We start from the raw sequence: 22,648 nt of genomic DNA, 5'->3' as shown, positions 1-22,648 counted from the left end.
CTTATTTAGCAAAACTGTGAAGTTCAAGTGCTCAGGATTTTGAGTAGGAGAATGGGCATTTACCTCTGAGCCAATGTGGCAGAAGGTGTACAGAAGTGGATTCCTAGAACACCTTTTGTTTTGATTTTTTTAAAATGGATTTCAGTGCACTCTTGTTGACTTCTATCTGTGACGTATTTTGCCAAGTATTGTACAATGTATCCCAACTGATGCGTAGTCCACACTTGTATCCAGGTGTATCTTTCTGTACCAACCTCTGCTTATCTGATTCTCCTTACTCATTCTTCTGTGTGCAATGCTGAGAGGATTAGATGATGTCAGAATCACTCTTTGAATCAACTGGAGAATTTCAAAGACAGAAGTGGAAGAAAGTATTGAATATATGGTTTCCCAGATGCATGCTACTTATATTTGTTGATACCCGGTTCCTTTATAGATAGATATTTATGATATATGAAGTGGCATTAATACTTTTAATGGTGTCTGGCCATTCCTCTGTGCTTTAATTAGTAAATTAAGGGGAGACATTGAAGATGAACCAGAGAATTCTGCCATTTCTTCTTGAAACGTGTGACCTCTCAGAGTCCAACTTCAAACATCTGCAGTAAAACCGAAGTAGAGTCTTCACCTAAGTAGAAAATTTCTCTCATCTTACTCAAGGTAGTAACTGACACAGTGACCTTGCTTGGTGAGTCGGGACTGGGCAGAATGGCAAATGTTCCTCTTTCATGTTCAGGCACATGTTTCTTATCACTAGTTGCTCAGAATTTGCTTCCAAGTATGGGTATCTGCTGGTGATAACACAGTGGAGTATTTTCTTCTCCTAGTTCTTCTGTGGGAAGGGATGCTGGCGTTTAGACCCATCACAATGTATTGGTGACACTTTTACCTTAGTAATCCCTAAGGGGAAGCTGACTGAAGTGCCTTCCTTTATTTTTGCACTGGAACAGGGGATTAGAAGAACAAGTTCAGCATTTAGATAAGATGTGAACCAGCTAGTATGCTTACATTAATGGCCTCTTTTATTATGGGTGGCTGGTGTCCCGGGGAGCTTATTTGATAACCCAGTTTATTCTATGGTGTAAAGAGATGCCACAGAACAGGAGGCAGAATGACTAATTAGGGTCTATAGATTTAACTGCGTTCCCGATGTCATACTGCATTTGCCCAGTCACTGACATTTGCATCAAATGCAGTCGACTAACTTTGCCACTTTTTGGGGGGAGTGTTGCTTTCTTGGTTTTACTCTTAAAATTTTCATTGGCAAGTTGAAGAAGAAAGTCTAAGAAGATAAAAACCTCTTCATGTTTTTTCTGGCACAGATCTGCTAGTTATCAGGGCTCTTGGCTTCTTGTTGAGGATACCAGTACAAGTTATTCTGACAATTAATTTAGTTCTTCCTGTTGTTAACCACTTCCTCTCTAGGAGAGTGCCTGTGGTGGTTGTACATCTTAGTTTGCCAAGTAGTTGACTTTCTCATGGTGTAATTGTGCTTTCTGAGCCTTTTCAAATTGGCCTGAAAGAATGGAAATATTTAATCTCAGATATGCATTTGTCAACGTAGTAACAGAAGATGCTATGTGATATCTCACCCATTTGCCACGTTTGTCACAGTCCTCTTCAAACTCTCTACTGCCAAAGAGCACAAGTTTTGTGCTCCCAACAACAAAGCCCTTAAATATGAGGTATGCCGTGGCTCTGTTCCACCTAACTGACTCACGTCTCTGCCTAGGGCATATCTGCTCTGAGCACTGTCACTACAACATGAAGTTGCTCTGCTGATTCCTTTTGTGCAAACTGTCAAGGCTACATCAAAATGTCAGGGTTAGCATATTTACCATTTTAGCCCTTGCCACCCTCCTATAATAATATGCAGAACATCACTTATTCTGGAAGTACTTCTTAGTAATTGTCTCCTGTGGGACATGAAGACCTCTGTGGCAGAACAGGACACAACCTGGGGAGCTGTAGGCTTGCAGCAAACCAAGGCAGGCGGCTGTGGAATTTTTTTTTCCAGAAAGCCAAGTGCTTGTTTCTGTTCTAACAAGATATGAGTCATAGCAGAGACATGGCTATGAATACTTATCCCTTTCACTGGGATGTGTGGAGCAGAAAGAATTTCAGCATGGAAAGAGGACATGAACTGATTTGTTAAAAATTTGTTAGTTGCTTGGGGAATTTGTACTGGTATTATCTGGGATAGTTGTGCACACTAGGGACAAGAACCATTTTTTTTTTTTTTTTTTTTTAAGAACAGAAAGTGACCATTTGGGAATTAGCTGTGTATATAAAGTATTTAACAAGCAGCTAAATGACAGTGACAAGTTCATTCAACAAAAGTCATGGTGCTGCAGTTATTTTTTTCTGTGTGTGCATGGCTTCTTGCTTTAACGAATGTTGGACTCAGATTTTTGTGAATGTTTAAAGGTGGCAAAGCATCTGTTAGGAAGTATCTAGAAACAGGAGTCTGGAAGGGACCCCTTTTATTGTTGGATCCAGCCCTTTGCCCAAGCAAAATAGAGAGAAGGTACTTTGTGGATTTTTCCCCCAGAGCCCTGGCAAATGTTTCCTAATCACAACCTGCTGCAGCCCCACTGCTCCAGCACTCGGTCTTTCTTGCTCAGTAGCTGGCCATTATAGCAAACCTAACACAAAGAACAAACCACTCGCCATAAAATTATATACCTACAGTCATAGCCTTAGTGAGTAGCCATCTATTACTTGGAATACTCAGCCTTTACAAACTGCGCCATAAAGAATTACACTGGAAAGGATAAGCATATGTATTGTATTACTGTGACCATCTCTGCCTCTGACCCATTTAGCCACATATCCATAAAGATAAGACAAACAGATGTGACTGAGCTTCAATATTGCTGTTATTTTAGGAATTTTATTTCTTAAGGACATTATTTTCATTACTTTGCCTCAATTTTTATTAGGTGTGTTTTTAAATGTCAAGGGACTAGTAAATGTTTGTTCTGATTTTCAGATTTTCTGTGTTGTTCTGATTTGAACCTTCAGAAATAAGTGCTTTTGTTGATTAGACTTTACAATATTAATATACCATATATGGTCAAAGAATTGTATAAACATTTGTTACAGTCCAGTCATCATTCATACGCCTGAATCAGTATAAATACTGCCTTATATTTCGTATGAACCCTACTATATTTTTCCTGTATGAAACCTCATTGGCTCCATCCTGTCTACTTTAACTTAACATGTCACTCAATCTCTAGGCTATTTTGCAGTTTTATTCTGGTTTATAGATGGGGGTTGTCTAACTTTTTTTTTTATAGCATTCTACACCAAGTAAATGAGGGGCTGTGCTTAGGCAGAATTATTTTGTTGCATGAATCATAGATACAAAATTAAATCACATTTTTAAACTCTCGTGCCCTGTTCCCATAATAATCAGCATCGTGTATTTTGGTCCTTCTTCTGCTCATGGTTCTCAGCATATCTCAGTGTGCTTCAGTCTTTACTTTTGCATACTTATTTTCTTTACTTCTGCCGTTCTAATGAGGACTCTTGTACACTGTCAACCCCTTGCTCCCAGGGAGCTACAGCCAATCCTCCCACAGCCTGACTTGGTATCTAGTTTGGGCCTGGACAGGCTGCGACATAAACGCTGGTGACTCTGCTGGGTAGATCTGTTGTATAGAAAGGGCTCCTAGATGAGCAGTTGGGGCGAGGATGATGATGTTCTGCATACTCACCTCCAGGCAGATGAATCCCCAGTCTAGTATTAAAAAAAAAAATCTGCACGTCCGATGTACAGCTGTTACATTGGATGCTCAACATATTTAGACTGCAAAGCATCAGGTTATTTAAGGTCTCTTGTTACTGTAGTCCATTAAGCAACCTTGTTAAACTCTGGTTTAAGGAAGATAAACATAAATATATTCAATATATATTAGAGTCAGAAACTTTATTGCTTGCTCCTGTTCGTGATCTAAACTATAAGAGTATGCCAGCTTTCACCTGAATTATATCACACAAGGAATCCACTGTGAGGAGGAAGGACTGAGGCTGATGAGGAAGAAGTGTCATTGTCATGGCTTGATGCCTGAAGATAAGCATGATCAAAGTGGTCCCGAGGGCTTAATAGCAAGGTAACAGCATGATATACCGTAGTGTTCAAAGGAGTCAAATATAGGTCTGTGTTACTATTAAAAAGAACAGAGCAGGGTGGGGGGTGTGCGTTTGTGAAAACTCAGAGGAAAATATTGCAGAATATGCGGCACAGGATATTGGAAGTGAATCTCAAAATATATCACCTTAGTGCTAAGCATGAGTCGAAAAAAAAAAAAAAGTCAAATTGAACCTTAGGAATTATGAGTAAAAGAGTGAAGAATAAAACGGCCAGCATCGTGTTGCCTCTGGGTGTGCAGTACAATGAATGGTATGCCCAGATTTTGGTATTCTGGGCAGACCTGGTTGCCTCTGCTTAGAAAACTCATAGTAGAAGTAGATGATGAGAGAGGGAACATCTTCCCATGTAATGGGAAACTCACTTTAGTCTCCGTAATTTGGGAGAAGGAATGGTTGAGTGAGCTGTGAAAGACACCTATAAATGTTGAATGCTATTAATAAAGCAAAAATATTTTGCCGTTACTGAAAATGCAAGAATTTACAGAAAAGAGCTTAAAAAATGAAGGGAAAACATCTTCACACCTTATATAATTGAATCATGGAGCTCGTTGCCACCTGGAGCTGTGAAAGTACAAATACAGTTACTAAAATGGACGTTTTAATGGTTCATTGCTGACTATTATATGCCACAACCCAGCATACCTGGAGATGGGAGCGTACGCAGTAGGGAAGTGGGGCTCATTCTCTGCATGCCCTGTTCGTTGCACTCCTCTCAAAACATCCGCACCTGGCTGGGGTCAGGACAACTAGGCTGGCAGGGACTTTTGGCCAGCTCAGTGGGACAATTCAGGTGCCTAAGTATGTGCGTAATGCTGTCTGTGATAGCGTAGTGTCCCAAGGGCAGAATTTTGCCACCTGGCCTGTGTTGTATTTGTTGCTTTCCCGTCTTCTCCTTGGAATGCCTCAAAAGGCGCCTGTTTTAAGCAGCTGAGGTGAATTTTAGCATCCGAACTCTTGTACTTTGCACCAGCTAAGGATGTTCTGCAATTCAGAACTTCTGCTCTCCAGGAGGTTTTAAAAAATTTCAGTGCTGAAAGCTTTTGAAAGTAGTCAACACAGGTTGTATGCATTTGCAGTCACTGTCACACTTGCACTGGTACTAGAAAATAGATATTAAATTTTATAATGCACCAATATAATTTCCAAGTACACTAGGACTTGGATAAACATTATTTACACAGTTTAAGAGTAACAAGCGGGCCTTCAGTGGGCTGTGGTTAAGGTTTCTAAGTTTCTAGGGCAAATTAAAGATGCTCTAAAGCAAGGAGGAACCTGACTCATTGGTTTGGTTTCTTTTTTAATATATAAGAAAATGTAATTGGAGGATACAAGCTGTAGGGAATTTCTTTCAGGATGTTTAGGAAGAGATAGACCTATTGTCTTGTATTTATCTAGGGCTATATTTTATACTACAGATGAATAGTTATGAAAGAATACCGCATGTGTGTATCTTGATTTGAAGATGTTGCCTTATTCTCCAGTATCGCTCAAACTCATGCACTTCACTATATTTGCTTATCATAATTCTTGTGTCTGTAAGAGGATTTGTATTCTTTTAGCCTGAGGTTAACATGCTCAACAGTCTGGTTTTAGTTGGCGTGCTTTGTTAGCTAAAATCATGGCTAAAGTTCCTGCAAATGTTTAGCTACTACTGAGTTATAATAAATTCCCAGTAGATAATGGTACTTGCTGTCTTTCAAGCCAGCCTTCGTTTTCTTTTTTAATGATATTGTTAGCTGTGTATTGAGTAGTTGTCTTTTGAGGACGACACAATAAAGGGATTCACTAAACTCTTCTGAAAATCTGAACACTGCAGTAATAGTCAGACCTTCTAAATAATTTATTGAGAGCACAGCCAACAATATGAAATTTTCATGTATGGGTATCAAACAGGCAACCTCACATAAACTTGAAAGGCATGAAAAATAAGGTTAGGCTTCAAAACGGAGGTCAATGTTCTCAGGCTTAAAGTAATAAAAAGGTAATCACAGTAGCATTTAATCTCTTTTTAAGAAAAACCTTACAGTGACGTGTTTCATAGAAGCATGACAAAATTTGAATCTGAAACTTAATAAGGAGATTGGTGGTAGCTGTATAAGAACACAAAACTGTTCCAATGTAGACCAGTGACCAGGCTTGCTTTATACCCTTTGTAGGTGGTGAGGTCTAGGAATGATCCTGGTACTCTTCCCATCTTGTCCCAGGGCTGGATAAGAGAAATAATACACTAGGACTGGCAAAATATGTTTCACAACTATTAAAGTCTAACCATGGTGTGCGTAACTGTTGAAGTGTATGTTGCTGGCTGTTAGGTTATGCTACTAACTCTTGTATTAGCAATGTTTTGTTGTGCAGGAGGTGCATTGTAACAAATCATATGATTGAGTTTGTGTTTCATAAACTAAAACTATAAATGACCATCTTCATTAACCGTTACAGGAAATAGTATTCAGATGATCATTCTTCTTGTTGCTGTAGTACGCAATACAATTCAGCGATTGAATTTTGGCTGTTGGTGGCTTATGCTAGGCACCATTTTTAGAGACAGCTGACATACATTTTTGTGAAACAGCTCTTGTTTCATTTCCAGATTGTTTTTACTGCTTCAACTTCAGTAATGCTGTTCAGGGCTCTGTGAGTTATCAAATGGAGTATCAGACATTTGCTGATATCCTTTGAAGCTTCTTGGTACTATAACAGTACTCGCTAAGTTGCTAAGCATTAATGATATATTTGGCATAGCACAAGTGAGAAGATAAAGATGGTCATTGTCTCTAATGTCCTCGGGTGAGCTCTGGGTCCTGGGATGCTTAATTCCTACTCAGCTCCCTCTGATGTGGGTAAGAGTTGGACATCTAAATAGAAGCTGGATAATTAAGTTACTCTGTGTGTGTGGCTTTTGGTGGGGCTCATCTCAGTTTGGACATCTTCAGTGTTGACATCTACAGCTGAGCTTTACAGTCTAGGCTCCCTTTGTAGTCAGTAGGGAGAATCAGGCATTTCTCGAGCGTGATTCATCTGGCCCGTTTTAGGCATCAACGTTATGGTGAGTTTTACAGGCTAAATGGGGTGACACAAATAGATATGATGTTCTCAGGATCTTTATATAGCAGTAGCACGTATTTACTGGGCTGCTGACTGAAACCTCCATCTCCTCCTTCCAAGACGGCTGCCCCAACCACGGGAATAGAGAACAAGCCTCGCTCTGTGCCAGCTGGTTTTCACTTTTCCCATACAAAATGCAATGCCTGCAATTGAGGGACAGTGGCTGGGCCACACAGACACTGGGGTTTAAAATATTCTAGGGTATTTGCTTGGGCAATTCAGGTTTGAATACTCTTACCTAGGTGAGAACATTAACTACTCATCTGTTGGTTAGGAAGCAAGCTGTTATGGCAGCAGCCAGTCTTATCCTTCTCCTATCATCAGGTCTCTGGGCTGTGCCGGTGTGTTTGGTGATGCCAACTGGAACAAAGCACCTTGCTGCTCAGCGTGGCCAAGTTTCCAGTGGCTTTGAGTATGGTCAGAAACATAGTTAAGGATTTTGATGTATGAGAAGTCAGGCTTTTGGGTCTAATTTTGGAATCGTGTACATGTTTTAGGTGCCTGAGGTTCACAGATCTAGCCGTCGGACTCTTCACTTTTAGTGAGATGCAGGTTCTGAAGCATCTCAGATCTTATAAAATATGTGATCAATCCTCTGCAGTTTAGGAACGTAAGAATGAGCTCTGGGTATATTGCTGCTGATGTCATTACCACTGTCTTGTTACGAACTTTCGAAAAGCTGTTATAAGTAGTGTCTCTGCAAATAGTTCTTTCACAAGGCTGATAGGCTACTCTTTGCATCAATGACAAATGATATCTCTCTGTATCATGTTGCTGACATCTTGCCACACATCTGCAATCTATTTTCAGTTCTCTGTTGCTCATTACCAATTTAGGAAAGGAATTGAAAAGCTATGGAGACAAAGAGACTTGATGGATCATGGGACAGAACCACTGAAACTAGTACTGTAATGCAAAGCAATACCAGATCTGAGTTTAAGCTGTCTAAAGCAATGTTCAAAACTTGGGCGTTTTCACTCCCCTCCTCTCAAGAGCTCTTGGAAACCGGAGTTATCGATGAAGGCGTCACAGGTTCGAGATGGTGCTGTTCAACACACCATCAGTCCACCTTCAAGAAAAGTTCACTGATGCGCTCTTGTGAGTCTGGAGCTTTGGTGTGGGCTTTCAAAAACCGTTACTTAAGCGAGAATGCTTTCAGTTGTAAGAGTGCTGTCCCTTGCCTGTGTCCGTTTATTTAACCATGCTGAAATATAGCTCTCTTTTTGCTTTCTCCCACCTACCTGGGAAAAAACAAAACCAGTATGAGTAAGAATCCCATGGGTTTTCTGCTTTTGTATTCACTGCATGAGGTGTAAACCTGTGATTCACACTGGGTTTGGGTATCTGTTTGGCATTCGTATTTGAAATTGCTGCATAATTATTGATTCCTGATTTATTTTTTTTTTTGTTTCTTTTGAACACAAAGTATTTCTGTGAACACTAAAGGTTAGTTTGATGCCGATGTGTATTCTGGATTCTTGTAACAATGTGTATTCCACCATTAATTCACAAATACATTTATCAGCACGCTATTTTGAAGGTATACCTCTAGAACTCTACCTGAGTATTTATAGATTGCTTGTCACTGCAATGTCTAGACAGTGCACCTTTAAATAAGACATCAGAGTATATTCTCTTCTTACTAGCAATTTCATCTGTAGTTGGTATTTCAGAGGTGGTCTGGTATTTTAAGGATTTGGGCTTAGTATTATTTGTGCCCTGTAAGAGAGCACTAAGTGCTGGAATGGGTTTACGCTTGGGCCACTTGTGTTTTGCATTGCATGCTGGTAGCAGAAAGGCACGATTGCCTAAAAGAGGGGACCAACTTGGAAAGGGACAAAGAACATCTTCTATGTGTTGGTTTCGTCTTTTACTCAAACCCTTCCCACCTTGCTGGGACTGCAGGTAATAAGTTCAAAAATCACCACTTCATTTCTACTTTTAAAGCCATTGTGAGCAAAGCCAGAGAGGGAATATTTGAAACAACAGGAGTCCAGTGTGGGCTTTTGATCACGTCATGTTGGCCAGGAGATGCTGAGACACAGACAGCCATGGCGTGTGCCCTGGCTGGAGCTTCTTGCACTTCCTGAGCTGCTGTTCCTCCATCCCAGCTCCGTCTTTGAGATGGTAAGGTCAGTGCTGGAGGCAGCGTGAGACCGTACTGCGGAGTGATGTCTCGCCAATCTTGGTGGTGTGGTGGAAACGTGCTAATAGCAGAGCTGTCTCTGCTCTGCCTACTGCAGTGAGCTGGTGCCTCTCTCAGCCATGGGGAGAATATGCAGCACCAGGTGACCATTCTGGCACGGGGTGACAGCGCACTATATACTGGGTGTTTTGAAACAATAGTTGTGACCACTTCTAGATGCTAGTTAGAGATATTGTTTAGGAGTGCTGAGTAGAGAAGATGTGTTAGCCTTGGTGTGCCTGTTGTCATTCTCCTGGCATACTGTGTGCCCAGTGACTACAGGAGTGGCATGGGCAGAGTTTGATCAAATTCAGTATTTGCCGATGAGGCAACAGAAAATGAGACTCGGAGGATGGACTGTCTCCATTCTGGTCTTCTGAGAAAATAATAACAAAAGGCTTGAGGGTCAAGGGAGGGAGGGATCACCCACCAGTTATCGTCACAGGCAAAACAGACTTGACTTTGGGGAAAAATCAGTTTAATTCATTGCCAATCATGTCAGAGAGGATAAGATCTGGCTTTGTTTCTCATTAAAAACACCTTCCCCCCACCCCTCCCTTCTTCTCAGGCTCAACTTTGCTCCTGATTTCTCTACCTCCTCCCGCCAAGTGGCACAGGGAGATAGGGAATGAGGGTTATACTCAGTTCATCACATGTTGTCTCTGCTGCTCCTTCCTCCTCAAGGGGAGGACTCCTCACTCTCTTACCCCTGTTCCAGCGTGGGGTCCCTCCCACAGGAGAATTTTGTGGAAAACTGTCCCCAGCTTGAGTCCTTCCGATAGGCTGCAGTTCTTCATGAACTGCTCTGGCATGGGTCCCTTCCACAGGGTGCAGTCCTTCACCAACAGACTGCTCCAGCATGGGTTTCCCATGGAGTCACAGCCTTCTTTAGACACAGCCATCTGCTCCAACGTGGGCTCCTCCACAGGCTGCAGGTGGCTCTCTGCTCCACTGTTAACCCCCATGGGCTACAGAGGGACAGCCTGCCTCACCATAGTCTTCAGCATGGGTTGCAGGTAACTCTCTACTCCAGCACCTGGAGCACCTCCTCCCCCTCCTTTGTCGCTGACCTTGATGTCTGCAGAGTTGTTTCTCTGACATCCCACTCCTCTCTGTTGTAGCTGCACCAGGCCCAAGCAGCCTGACGACCTCTGGCAGCCCCGGTGAGACAGGAGTGGGGCATTTCGGAGCTCTCCAAGCCGTGGTTGCTGCCTGCCCTGCCAGGCAGAGGAGGGAGTGCGTGGCCACCCAGCGCAGACAGCCGCTCGTGCCTTCTCCCTCTCTCTGCTGCAGGTCCCACATGGCGCAGGTTTCTTTGTCCCTTATTCAACTGTTCACAGAGGGGCTGATCGGCACGGCCGTGGCCAGAGGCGGGTCTGGCTTGGAGCTGAGGAAGCTTCTCACAGTGTCTCACTGGAGCCACCCCTGCAGCCCCTGCCCCGCTACCAAACCCAGCGCAGGGAGTCGGTGTCTGGGCGCAGGTGGGTGAGCTGGGGTGGGCTCATGCACTGCCTTCCCGTTGCGTTCCCGCTGCCGGCTCTTGTAGCGGGTGTTAAGCTCTGCTCAGCTCTGGATGTCGTGTGACATTGACAGTCTCTGCTGTGTTTGATATCAGTCTCCATTTCTTTTTGCAGTCTCCTGTGAAAGCCACGGCACTGTGAAAGCACAGAGGCCTCTCTGAACGGTGCCATTGCACACCTGAGTTGCATTGCTTAGGAGCTCATTATATTTTTTGAGTCAAGAAAAAAAAATAAAATTACTTCAGTATAAGTAATTTATTTCCTAAGAAGAAATTTCCAGCCATGGCTCAGGTGTGCAATGATGCAATATTACAGTATTATAAAGAACCAGCTTCGACCTTGAGAAGAACCTAAATAAATGCCTGTCCTTGCTTTGATGCAGGGAAGTCTCATTTGGGAAGTTCGCTGTCTGTAGTGACCCCTTTTGACATACCCAACTTACCTTCTATACAAAAGTGCACTTTTACACTGCCGCTGTGTGTCTTGACTCACATAACCAGTGTACAGGGCTTCACAGATTTTTGCCTTTATTAATTCTTTCTTAAACTCTGTTAAATCTCCACTCATGATGTTTCATGTGTCATAGCCACATTTAGTCCTTTTCACTACCTTAAAAGTTTTTTAACTCAGTGTCATCAACAGCAGCTGCAAATTCCATGGAATTTCTGTGTATATCAGCCCTCTTGCTGATATTTAGCTGATGCTGAAGAGCAGCCAGATTTGGTAAGACCTGTCAGTGGCAGATATCTCCTGAGATGACCCCCTTCTTCCACCTGGCAGTTTTTCTGTGTTTACAGTTTAGATGCATTAACTGGACTACTTTGAGTATTTTGAGTATCAGTCAAAATGCAGCTGTCTTTTCAGAGAGTAAATCAGTCCCTCAAGGGAACGGAAGGCAAATTTTATGCAATTACTTACACAGATTAGTAGATTTCTATGATATTATATATATTATGTGTAGCATATAACACTGGGAACACAGTGAGAATTTTGTTCATAAGAACAGCATGAGTTTCTCGGAAAGATCTGAAAAGAACTACGATTCAAAACCCACTTTGTCTTTTCTGTTGTGCTGCTGCCTCCACCTGTGGTACAATTTCAGCAGCATCCTTGCCAGCCTCCTTATTCTTCACCTGCTTCCTCCTAGAGGCATGTCAGCTCCTGGCATTGCTGGAGGCACCGCTGCTCCTCATCCTATGGGAGGCACCAACTCCAGGGCTCTCGCAGTTATCTGTGGTGGGAAGTGCGAGGCATCTCTGGAGAGAGGCTGCTGCACGCCCTCCGTTCCCAAGGAAACAGCACCCCAAAGCTCCCCCGAGATGGGTGACATTGGCAGGATGAAGCCAGCCTGCCCGCTCACTTAGCGGTCTCCGAAGTGACTCTAGGCGAGCCCAGCAGTGTGTATGTGCTGAGCGTGCAGGGAGTTGCAGTCAGCAACTCTCCACGCTGTTTTTTGGTGGAAAATTGAACCGGAGGCTTCATGATTCTCAGAAATACAGTTGTTTGGAGAATAAAAAAAATTATATGACCACAACCATTGTACAGAAAGAAGACTAGGGCAAAGCAGCACAGGTGGCTATTTCTGTGGTATTTTCCAGCTCTGATATGTTTGTTGTTTTTTTTTTCATGGAGCCATTTCTTAGGTTTTTACAAAGTAGACTGGAGTTATCCGCCTAACCCATGTATTCCTATCTGCATGACTTGTGGACAGGAGTGTTTCATATCCATCATGCAAACACTGTTCACTTGATTCAGAAGGTGGAAAAAGAGATCATAGTGTGTTGCCATCTGGCTGTCAACCAGCATGTGAGGCTGACCCACACTTTACTGTTGCCTTTAACAACTGGTTTTGCACCTGGTCTCCCCCACTGATTACCGTGCAAGTCCCTTGTACCGAGTGTCTCCTCCAGGATTCCCAGGCCACAGCTGCAGATCCCATCTCCTCCTTTCCGTCATCTTCTCTACTGCTCTGCTGAGCCATAGTCCCCTCTTACCTGTCACTCTCCAGTTCTTCTGCAAAAAGTCTCTCTTCCTCTGTTCCCTGTATTGGTTCCAGTGTCCCCACCTTCCCCATCCCAGTTCACTCCCTGTCTTCTTGCCCTCAGGTCTGCTTTCGTATCTCCCCAGCTTAAGTTGTTGGGGATGGTGTTGATCAAACTTCAGGAGCAACTTCATTTCTGTGACATTTTGCAGCTTTTTGAGAAGAGAGATTCTGCTGAATTGATTTTTTTTTTTTTCTCATCAGAAGGCTTAGACTTTTGATTAAGATCCCTTTTTTCCAACCAGCAAACGTGAGTTTCCGCTTCAAAACATGGAGGAACTTCCCAGATTAAAACATCATCAGAACTGATATCTCCATGAAGCACTTCTGCTTCAACAAAGCAGTATAGTTGGACTAAAATGGGACTTTTTTCAATGAGCTCTATTAGTCAGCAAGTGCTCTAAGAGTGTTAAATGAGGACAGAATCTCCAGAAATATTTAGATGCTAAAAATGAAAATGTCTCTGAGCATGTGTGAACTCTGATGGTTTTTTATTATTATTATTTGTGTGTGTGTGTATATATATATGTAAAATATAAATTGTCCAAACTTGGAGGACAGCTCTCACTTCAGAGTGGAAGAGCTGCTGAAAGTGAAGGACACTGGAATTTTCCAGCTGGGGCAACAGAACATTTTCCTCTAACCTCATCTCAGAAATGAATGAAGTGTTTTGACTGAAATTCCTTCTCCCTTAAATAATTAAATCAGTCTGAGGCAGGCACTTACTATGAAAAGAAAAAAACCCAAAAAGCCAAAGAGGGTAAAAATTGGCAAAGATCTCAGGAACTGAAAATAGAAGGAGATGTTGGGCAATGTTTAAAGTAGCTGTTATCAGCTTTGCCTCTAGTATTTGCAGTGTGTTGTCGCCTGATCAGTAGGTTGTTCCCAGCACAGCCATCCTGCGTTTCTTGGGAAGATGTTCTCAGCCTTTCTCACTGGGCTATTTCAAGGCAGCTGAGGGATTCCTACCTATGCCTGCACCATGGGCTACCTGATCCCTTGGGCTTGCCACAAGCTCCTTTCCTGTCCCCAGTGTGAGAGGTGAGACAAGTCAAGCTGGGGCTCCTCGCTCACCTCTGCAGCAGCCAGGAGGGCTGGGCATGAGGTGCTGCTCTTTGAGGGGTGGCAGGGTCTGGTGTCCCCTCTGCCCAGCTGAGTGGTCCCCAGGGCTCGGAAGGGCTCCTCACTTCTTCACTGACCCAAATTCTCCTCCCAAGGAGGAATGTTGTGGAGGATGGAGCAGAGCCTGTTTAGGCACTCGCTGCTGTGTTGCCCGTTGAGTGCTGTGGGGTGGGTGGTGGGCTGTGCCAGGGCCCTCTTGCCTGCACAGCCCTGGGTGCCTGCACAGCTGTGCCCCTCCAGATGTCTTCCAGGGTCCAGGTGGGTCTTGGCATTGGTCCTTGCTCCTACAGTGACAGATATTTGGCGTCAATTATATATGACGTGAGCCAGTGTAAAGGCAGAAACAAAGCTTGGTGGAGGGGATCTCGGAGGAATCTTCTTGTTGCTCTTGAAAAGTGAAGCTGAGAGCCCTCAGTAACAAGCCTAGTCCCTACACAAAAATCACGGTCCTGTTGCCGGGCTATGCATTAGCACAGCTTTCCTGTTCTTGGTCATTAACACTTGGCATGGTGTATGTTTTCTTTCATTTTATGGGAGTTTGATGTATTTCACCACTGGGTAGAGAAAAAATCATCACTGAGAATGTCATGATTAATTTTTTTCCTCTTGAAGAACTATGAAATTATTCTGAAATGTATGACACGTGTATAATAACAGCCTAGTGCTCTGTTTTTAAAAAATGTGCTAGAGGCGTTGTGCAGTTTCCCAGAGGCTTAATGAGGGAGCCATACTGTGTTGGAAATTTTTCAACAATAAAAATTGACCTATTACATGCTCATGTAAAATGAGGGTTGACAATCACACAAATATGTCCAAAATCAAATACAGGCATTGTAAAATATCGCTTCTTTCCCAGAGAGAAACTGGTCACCTGTTCACAGTAGGATTTTGCATTATATCCTATTCAGTAAAGAATAAGATGCTTCCCCACAGGGAAACAAAATGGCAGCAAAGTATTGGCCTGGTGCCCTTCTATCAATGCTTTTCACTGGCTGTTTTGCCAAGTCTTCAAAAATAACACATAGGCATATTTTTTCAACATATGTTTTGCCTCTTTGTTGGTTTAAAGGCACAAAGAGAAGAAAAGGTTCTGCTTTTTTTGCCACTTCATCATCAAACGCAGGAAGAATTCATTGTTTGCTTGTTTGAATTTTCTTTTTCTCTCCATAATACTTTTCTTATTTTTTAAAAATCTAGTCTCTTTTGCTGTTCTTTTAACATATATCTCAGAAGTGGTCTCTTAAAAATTGAGCATATGGCTCTGAACCTGCGCCTGCATTCGGGGAAGCGTCTATTGCAAAACACTGAAATTTGGAGTCATTGGAGCAGAAAAGTTGGAATCAGGAATTATTCAGTATGCTATTGAATAATCAAAGGAAGGAAGATAATTAAATGGAATAAATTAAACATGGTAAATATTGCTCCTCTGGCTCAGAACAAATTGAGCCACTGTCAATGTTTGCATGTTCTTTAGATGTTTAACAGTAAGTTTAAGCCAATGTGTACCCCAGAGGAAACACTAAATGGCTATTTGGATTTTAAAAACCCCAACTGTTTCACTGTGTAATGTGTATCACCAGTGAATTTACTAGCAGTCACTTCACAGTACCTCGCTTCAGTTCCCTGGCCAGTCACTGGCATATGATGTTCCCAGCAAGGAGAGCAACGTGGGGAGGTGGAACATGATGTAGGGAGAGATCAGAGTTTATCAGGAATCCCTATCAAGCACCAATCTCTGTGTGTTAAAGAGGGGAAAAAGGTAACTAAGGTTACCTTTTTGCGTCTTCGGTGTACAAGACTATAAGTCATGAGACTCTTTTTCAGCTGGGAGATCTTTTTGCATGGATGTCCTTGCAGGTTCTTTGCCCTTCATAGTGCAGTTTAAAAAAAGAAAAAAAAAAAGTCCTATATGGCAGGCCATAGATTTGCAATGCAGTTTATCCACATTTAAATAAATATGAGTAAAAAATGTAGAAAAAGATGATATTAGATGTAGAAAAGGATGATATTGGACATTAGATAATTAGAAGAAAATTTACCTCATTAAGCTAATTAAATAATTTTTTGGTAAAATTTCCTAGTTCTGGTTTTCAATTCAGAGGTATGCAACCTAATGATAGAATATTAAATTACAAAAAGAAATGAACAGGAGACTATTATGAAGCAAAGAATGTTGTGTGCTGCTGTAAGATTAGAGAATTCACTCTGGCCATAGAGGATATTGCATTTATATAAGAGGAAAAACCTCAACCTATCACTTAATAATTTAAGTGTTTCCAAGAAAGAATCACTGAAGCTGATGTTAAGTATACAATGAGATAATCTGAAAGATACAGAAGTAAAAATGTGAAAATTAGTGTTTACAAGAAGTAAATAAATATTGCAAGATTTGTCAGTTCTAACAAAGAATGCATAGATTCCAGTGTTACCTGTAGATGTTGTTTGCATGGTTACTTTACTGCTAATAGCTAAGAATCTTTAAAAATACATTCATGAGTCATTTAAATACACATAATCTGTAATGACTCATGCTCAAATAACTTGTGTGTATAATACTATAATACGTATGATAACCATTGTGGCAAGTGGAGTTAAATCCAGTTGGTGGCCAGTCACAAGTGGCCTTCCCCAGGGCTCAGTATTGGGACCAGTTCTATTTAATATCTTTATTGATGATCAGGACAAGGGGATCGAGTGGACCCTCAGTAAGTTTGCAGATGACACCAAGTTGAGTGGGAGCATTGATCTGCTTGAGGATAGGAGGGCTCTACAGAGGGATCTGGACAGGCTGGATCAATGGGCTGAGGCCAACTGTACGAGGTTCAACAAGGCCAAGTGCCAAGTCCTGCACTTGGGTCACAACAACCCTATGCAATGCTACAGGCTTGGGGAAGAGTGGCTGGAAAGCTGCCCAGCAGAAAAGGACCTGGGGGTGTTGGTCGACAGCTGGCTGTGTGCCCAGGTGGCCAAGAAGGCCAACAGCATCCTGGCTTGTATCAGAAATAGCGTGGCCAGCAGGAGTAGGGAAGTGATTGTCCCCCTGTACTCAGCACTGGTGAGGCTGCACCTCAAATACTGTGTTCAGTGTTGGGCCCTCACTAGAAGAAAGACACTGAGGTGCTGGAGCGTGTCCAGAGAAGGGCAACAAAGCGGGTGAAGGGTGTAGAGCGCAAGTCTTATAAGGAGCGGCTGAGGGAACTGGGGTTATTTAGCCTGGAGAAAAGGAGGCTCAGCAGAGACCTTATCGCTCTCTACAACTACAACTGAAAGGAGGTTGTAGCGAGGTGGGTGTTGGTCTCTTCTCTCAAGTAAAAAGTAATAGGACAAGAGGAAATCGCCTCAAGTTGCACCAGGGGAAGTTTAGATTGAATATTAGGAAAAATTTCTTCACCAAAAGGGTTATAAAACATTGGAACAAGCTGCCCAGGGAAGTGGTTGAGTCATCATCCCTGGAGGTATTTAAAAGATGCGGTGCTTAAGGACATGGTTTAGTGGTGGACTTGGCAGTGCTAGGTTAATGGTTGGACTTGATGATCTTAAAGGTCTCTTCCAACCTAAACGTTTTTATAACTTAACACTCTATTAAGGTCTAGAAAGAACAATACCAAAATCCTGGTTATTTCATTGCTTTTACAATATTCTAATGTCTTGACAACAATTACAAGCCATATATTCCAATGCTACATTTTACTAACTCAGTGTGCATTTAGCGTACAGTATAGTTTTGTGCTTATAGAAAAGGCAACTTCCTAAGCAGAAATGGCCATGACCACCCTTTTGATGTTTTTTTCAGATGCTGTTGTAATGTTCAATTTGTATCTGGTTCCTGCTGCACATAATTCCTGGTACAGGACTTACGATTCGTTTAAGAATAGAAACTGAGTCAAACACCAATAAATGCCAGTAGTTTACCTCTAAACCAGTCAATTTTCTTTAAGTAAACCCTGAGGAAGTTGTACAGCAGCAGACTGAAACTTGGCACACACAGCTTGAACGCTGAACAAGTTGTTTGGGAAATTACATGGGAAAGCCGATCTGAAGTTACTGAAGTGTCATAAGTGTTGGGAGAACTCGGAGGAATTCGCTGTGCCTAATGACGAGATCTTATGCAAGTGCAAGAGTCTACTTGCAGAATGTGTACAGGATCTTAAGTACTGCTTATAAATAATTACATGTATTTTATTTCTCTCATTTCAGTGACTATTTCGACAAGTACCTTCTTTGATGGCTTGCTGGTAACTGGGCTCTACACCTCTACCAGTGTTCAGGCTTCCCAGAGCGTTGGTGGTTCCAGTGCTTTTGGATTTGGTAAGTCCACTGTAATTTGTATTCTGCAACCTGGGGTAATGAATACTTGATGCCCTCTGTATGATCACCACCACCACGTTACTGAAACAGATTAATTTAGACTGAGTAATCAAATTACATGGAAATCAGTGGGAGTCAATGAGATAAGAGAGTGGTGGCTTTTAGATAGCTTTTATTTTTTTTCTCCACTTTCTTCGCCTTTGGTCAGCCCTGGTGCTGGTATACAGAATTGTATGAATTTTGAGAGAGAAAAGCCTCAGCAGCTAAACTGGTTAAAATAGCCATTTCTAAATGGTATGACATTTGGTATAAACTAAGGCATTTAGCCCAAGACATCTAACTGTTCTTGGGCTGAAAAACTGATTCCTTTGAGCTTATGTCAACCTACTTTTCCATTCACTTAACTGTAACATCTTCTTTAAATCCGGAATGCTGGTTGAGGTATTTTATATAACCAATTATTTTCCATGTACAAAAAACAGAATTGTAGTAAAAGGAGTGGAACAAGTTTTGCAGAATTATTACATATTTCAAGTTCTGCTGTAGCATTCAGTAGTAGCAGCCAGGTCAGCTGTGCTAAGGACAAGCTGTTTTGAAAAATTTCTTCTAGATTTGTGCAAGTAATTTACAGCTTAACTTTCTGCAGTTTTTTGTTATTTGTTAGCATTTTTTGTATTCTTACCAATAATTGTAAGAGTTATGTTCCTCTAATTGGAGGACCTCAGGGATCCCTAACAAGCAATCCAGGGTGAAGGTATAAAAATAGGTACTAGTCATATGGGACACCAACTGTGCGGCGCTTGTAGAATGTTTAAACATTTGCCTGCCTGTTAGGGTTAAAATTCAGTACTTTCTTCTTAATAATTTTTCATGGTATTATATCTCTTATAATACATGTGAAAAATGAGTGGCCTGGGCATGTGAGTGTCATACTGCAGATATACATTGGCTTGTAAATGAAATCATGCAAAGTAAATAGCATGTTATTTAAAACTATATTGAGGAATAATTTGAGAAGGGCTTTGCCTCTGTGAATAGCACCACCAATCAACCTCAAACCTTTCGCTCAACCCTTCAAAGGGAAGAGCACAACTGCCACAGGTATTTCATGTCTTATGCAAAATGTGCTGAAAGATCGACTTTTGTGGAAGAAGTAGTACTTCTGTTTCTCCTTTCCTACCATACTCTTTACAAGATGAACAGGATCTGATGGAGTAAGTGGATAGAAAGCACTTAACAATTTTTGGGATGGTCAAGTTTCTGGCAAGACATTATTTTGCCATAAAATAGATGTTTGTATCATGTCATTGTGGAGATCATGGCCCTGTAAGGCAAACTCACTGGGCAAGGTGTACAGGTCATTTTTAATCATATCTAAATATTTAAGAATGGAAGTTAAACAAAATTTTAAGAATCTAAATAGCTTTGTGCATTTACAAAATACATGTGCTTTTTTCCTAAACGTCTGTCTTTGTAGAATAGGGCTGTTATAGTGGGTGTCTCACTGAGACAGATGTTAAAATAACATGTGATGTGTGACACGAAAAAGGACGTGGCCTTTTTTTGACTTGACAAAGGTCATTTTCTAGCTCTTGTTGTGTTACTTTGACTATTCAGTCACTGGTAAGATAACCAACAACTAAACTGACGACACGTGCATTCTGTGGATCAAAAGAAGATCCAAGCCTATAGGCTGGGAAAATACAAGAGCCAAAGAGATACAAAAGCAGTCACGCGTGTTGTGAGCTGCCTCATTTTGCTCCTCAATGTAAATTCTCAAACCTCATGCCCAGGGAAGGTCTGCTGCTCCATCTTGAGCATGCCTCCATCCATGTCAGAGAAAAACTGCTGCCATCCATGACCTTTATTTTGAACTTTCTGCAGGCAAACTGTAGGATCAGTTGTGTTACAGTTGTTAGTTATGCAACATTTTAAATAAAAGTCTCATTTTGCTGTTTTTCTTTGCTAGCTCCTAAGCTTGCATATGTATTGGAAAAAAATATAATCTGAATGTTTCAAAAGACCTGATGCTCTTGTACAGTGTCTTTGCAGTCACAATAAAAAGTGAGCGATGAAGGGAAAATGACAATAGCTTTTAAACTTAAGTTTTTATGACTGTTCAATCTATGATGTACTGATGGCTCCCAGGACTCAAAACAGCATAAACTTTCCCTTTCTCTACGCTTCAGTGAGAGATGAGGAGAAGGCTGACCTCTTCCAAAAAGTGTTTCGCATGTGAATTATCTGCTTTTTAAAACAATTTAGTAGTTTTAAAAATTAAAATCTACCATCTGCAGTTGAAAAAGAGAGTCATGTCCACAGTATGTAATATATTGTTTAGTAAAATAGTAGATGGAAATGGTATTGTTCCATTTTCTGAAGAAAATGTAAAGCACTTTCTCCAGAAATCTTGGATCTGTCTGTTGTGTTTTGTTTCCAGTTAGCAAAGAAGCTGCTCCTCCTTTCTAGCAAGTGATGGTGACGTTTGGGTTGGATTGAGTTTGCTGGAAATGATATTTTAAAAACTGTCAAGGACTATGTCAGATTCAGAGACCTCAATTCAAAGGTTTTAGTAGTTTATCATATATTAGACAGGGGGGGCCAAAGCTGGGCCTTTAATATCTGAAGATAGCAGTATTCTGAAGTTGGGTTGATAGTGGTTGCTTATGGAGCAAGGAAGAATATTTGTTTCTCCCTTGCAATGTTATCATTGAAATGCTCTTGTCTGTGTTACACAGGAGGTCACGCTAGATTATCATAATCTTCCAGTCTGCCCTGACAGTATGAAGTCTTCCCAATGTACATATATCCGTCTTCTGTGCCATAAATTACTGTATTGTGGCTACAATTATCTTTTAATTACTCAGTTTAGGAAGTCACTTGATGGAGACACAGTCATTGTTGGTTGTCACAGTTAACTGTGTCAAGAAGCTTTGAAGAAAAAAAGACAAAATATGTTAATGCTAACAGAGTTAATTCTAAGGGTTATATTTTCTTTCTTTTTCAGTGTATATTGTGTAGCTAAAGAAATAGTTCCTGACTTCCTCTGTGGGATTATACTGACATGAAATTTGCTGAAATTTTTATTTACGAAGCCTTCTAACAGCTCTTTTAGGGAGAAAAAATTGAGCTTTTGGGGATAAAACTTAATAGTGGTCATAAATATTCATCTTTTATCCCAAGCTGAACCATTGTCTGGGTTCAGATAAAGGTAAAACTAAAACCGTAAAGCTAAAATTGGAACTGGGATAGAACATAAACGTGTACTTGAAACTTCGTTAACCAAGCTGCGAGGATCCTTTAGCAAAGAAATCATCCTTAAATCTACCTTTTAAGAATAGCATTTCTTTCTTTGCTAGATCCCTTGATACGACGAATACCTTAAGTTGCATCTCTCCAGTATCATTTCCACTCTCCTTTCCTGATCAGTGCGGTGCATATCTGGGACTCATTTCCATGTCCTTCAGCATTGCCTGCTGAAGGTGGAAGAGCAATTCTGCTCTTCATCTCTCCCTTTCTCAAGCCACATGGTCACTGATACCGCCTGATGTTGTTCACACCCCATCTCTCTCTGGAGGTACATTTTGGACTCCTGTGTGATCTCTCCATCCGTCTGTGTCCATTCCTTCTGCTTTTGACTGTGCAGGTCCTTGTTGGCATTTGGCCTCTTTTCCACAGCTTGGGGCATCTGCTGGCATGCTCTGAGGTTTATCAGCCCACTAAGGCTACCCTCCCATACAGCCAGGATGTCCATATGGTCACTTAGGGGCTCTCACTGCTTGACTTCCAAATATACGAGAGGAAAGTGGGAGACAGGAATATGCAAAAACACGTTAGAAATCTACAGATGCCATGGTGGGTTTGATGGGAATGATGGCTTGCACGTGAGGTTAAGGTTAAATGGGTTTGGTGGCTTGTAGTGGTACCGGTCTGTAACTTGGGATAAGTATGAAAATACAGCTGAGCGCCTGCAAAGCCACGTGCCCTGGAAAGCAAGGAACGCAGTATCATTTCTGCAATTAAAGGAGAAGATTACAGCGTAATCCCTCAGCAGTGATAAGGAACGCTGTGTGCCGAGGACCTGAATCTGTCTCGGTAAACGGGATCGTCCCGGCTGACAGGCTGGTTGAGCAGACAGACATGCTGGGCTGTGCACATCAAAGCTTGCCTTTCAGCTGCCAGTCACACTGTGTCTCCTTGCATTTGGGT

General features: G+C 41.7%; 1 protein-coding gene across 2 annotated transcripts in view; it reads left to right on the top strand.

Annotated features, from left to right (window-relative positions):
• Positions 1-22,648, top strand: part of RELN (reelin) — a 308,977-nt gene that overhangs the window by 35,017 nt on the left and 251,312 nt on the right. For both annotated transcript variants that reach the window (XM_086611234.1, XM_086611233.1), the window contains exon 2: positions 18,329-18,439. In XM_086611234.1, the coding sequence (XP_086467360.1) occupies positions 18,329-18,439 (111 nt within the window). The remainder of the gene's footprint in view (positions 1-18,328; positions 18,440-22,648) is intronic.

The sequence above is a fragment of the Tauraco erythrolophus genome, chromosome 4 (genome assembly GCF_009769465.1).
Source record: "Tauraco erythrolophus isolate bTauEry1 chromosome 4, bTauEry1.pri, whole genome shotgun sequence".
Taxonomy (NCBI): Eukaryota; Metazoa; Chordata; class Aves; order Musophagiformes; family Musophagidae; genus Tauraco; species Tauraco erythrolophus.
This window is presented reverse-complemented; position numbering and strand designations above follow the sequence as displayed.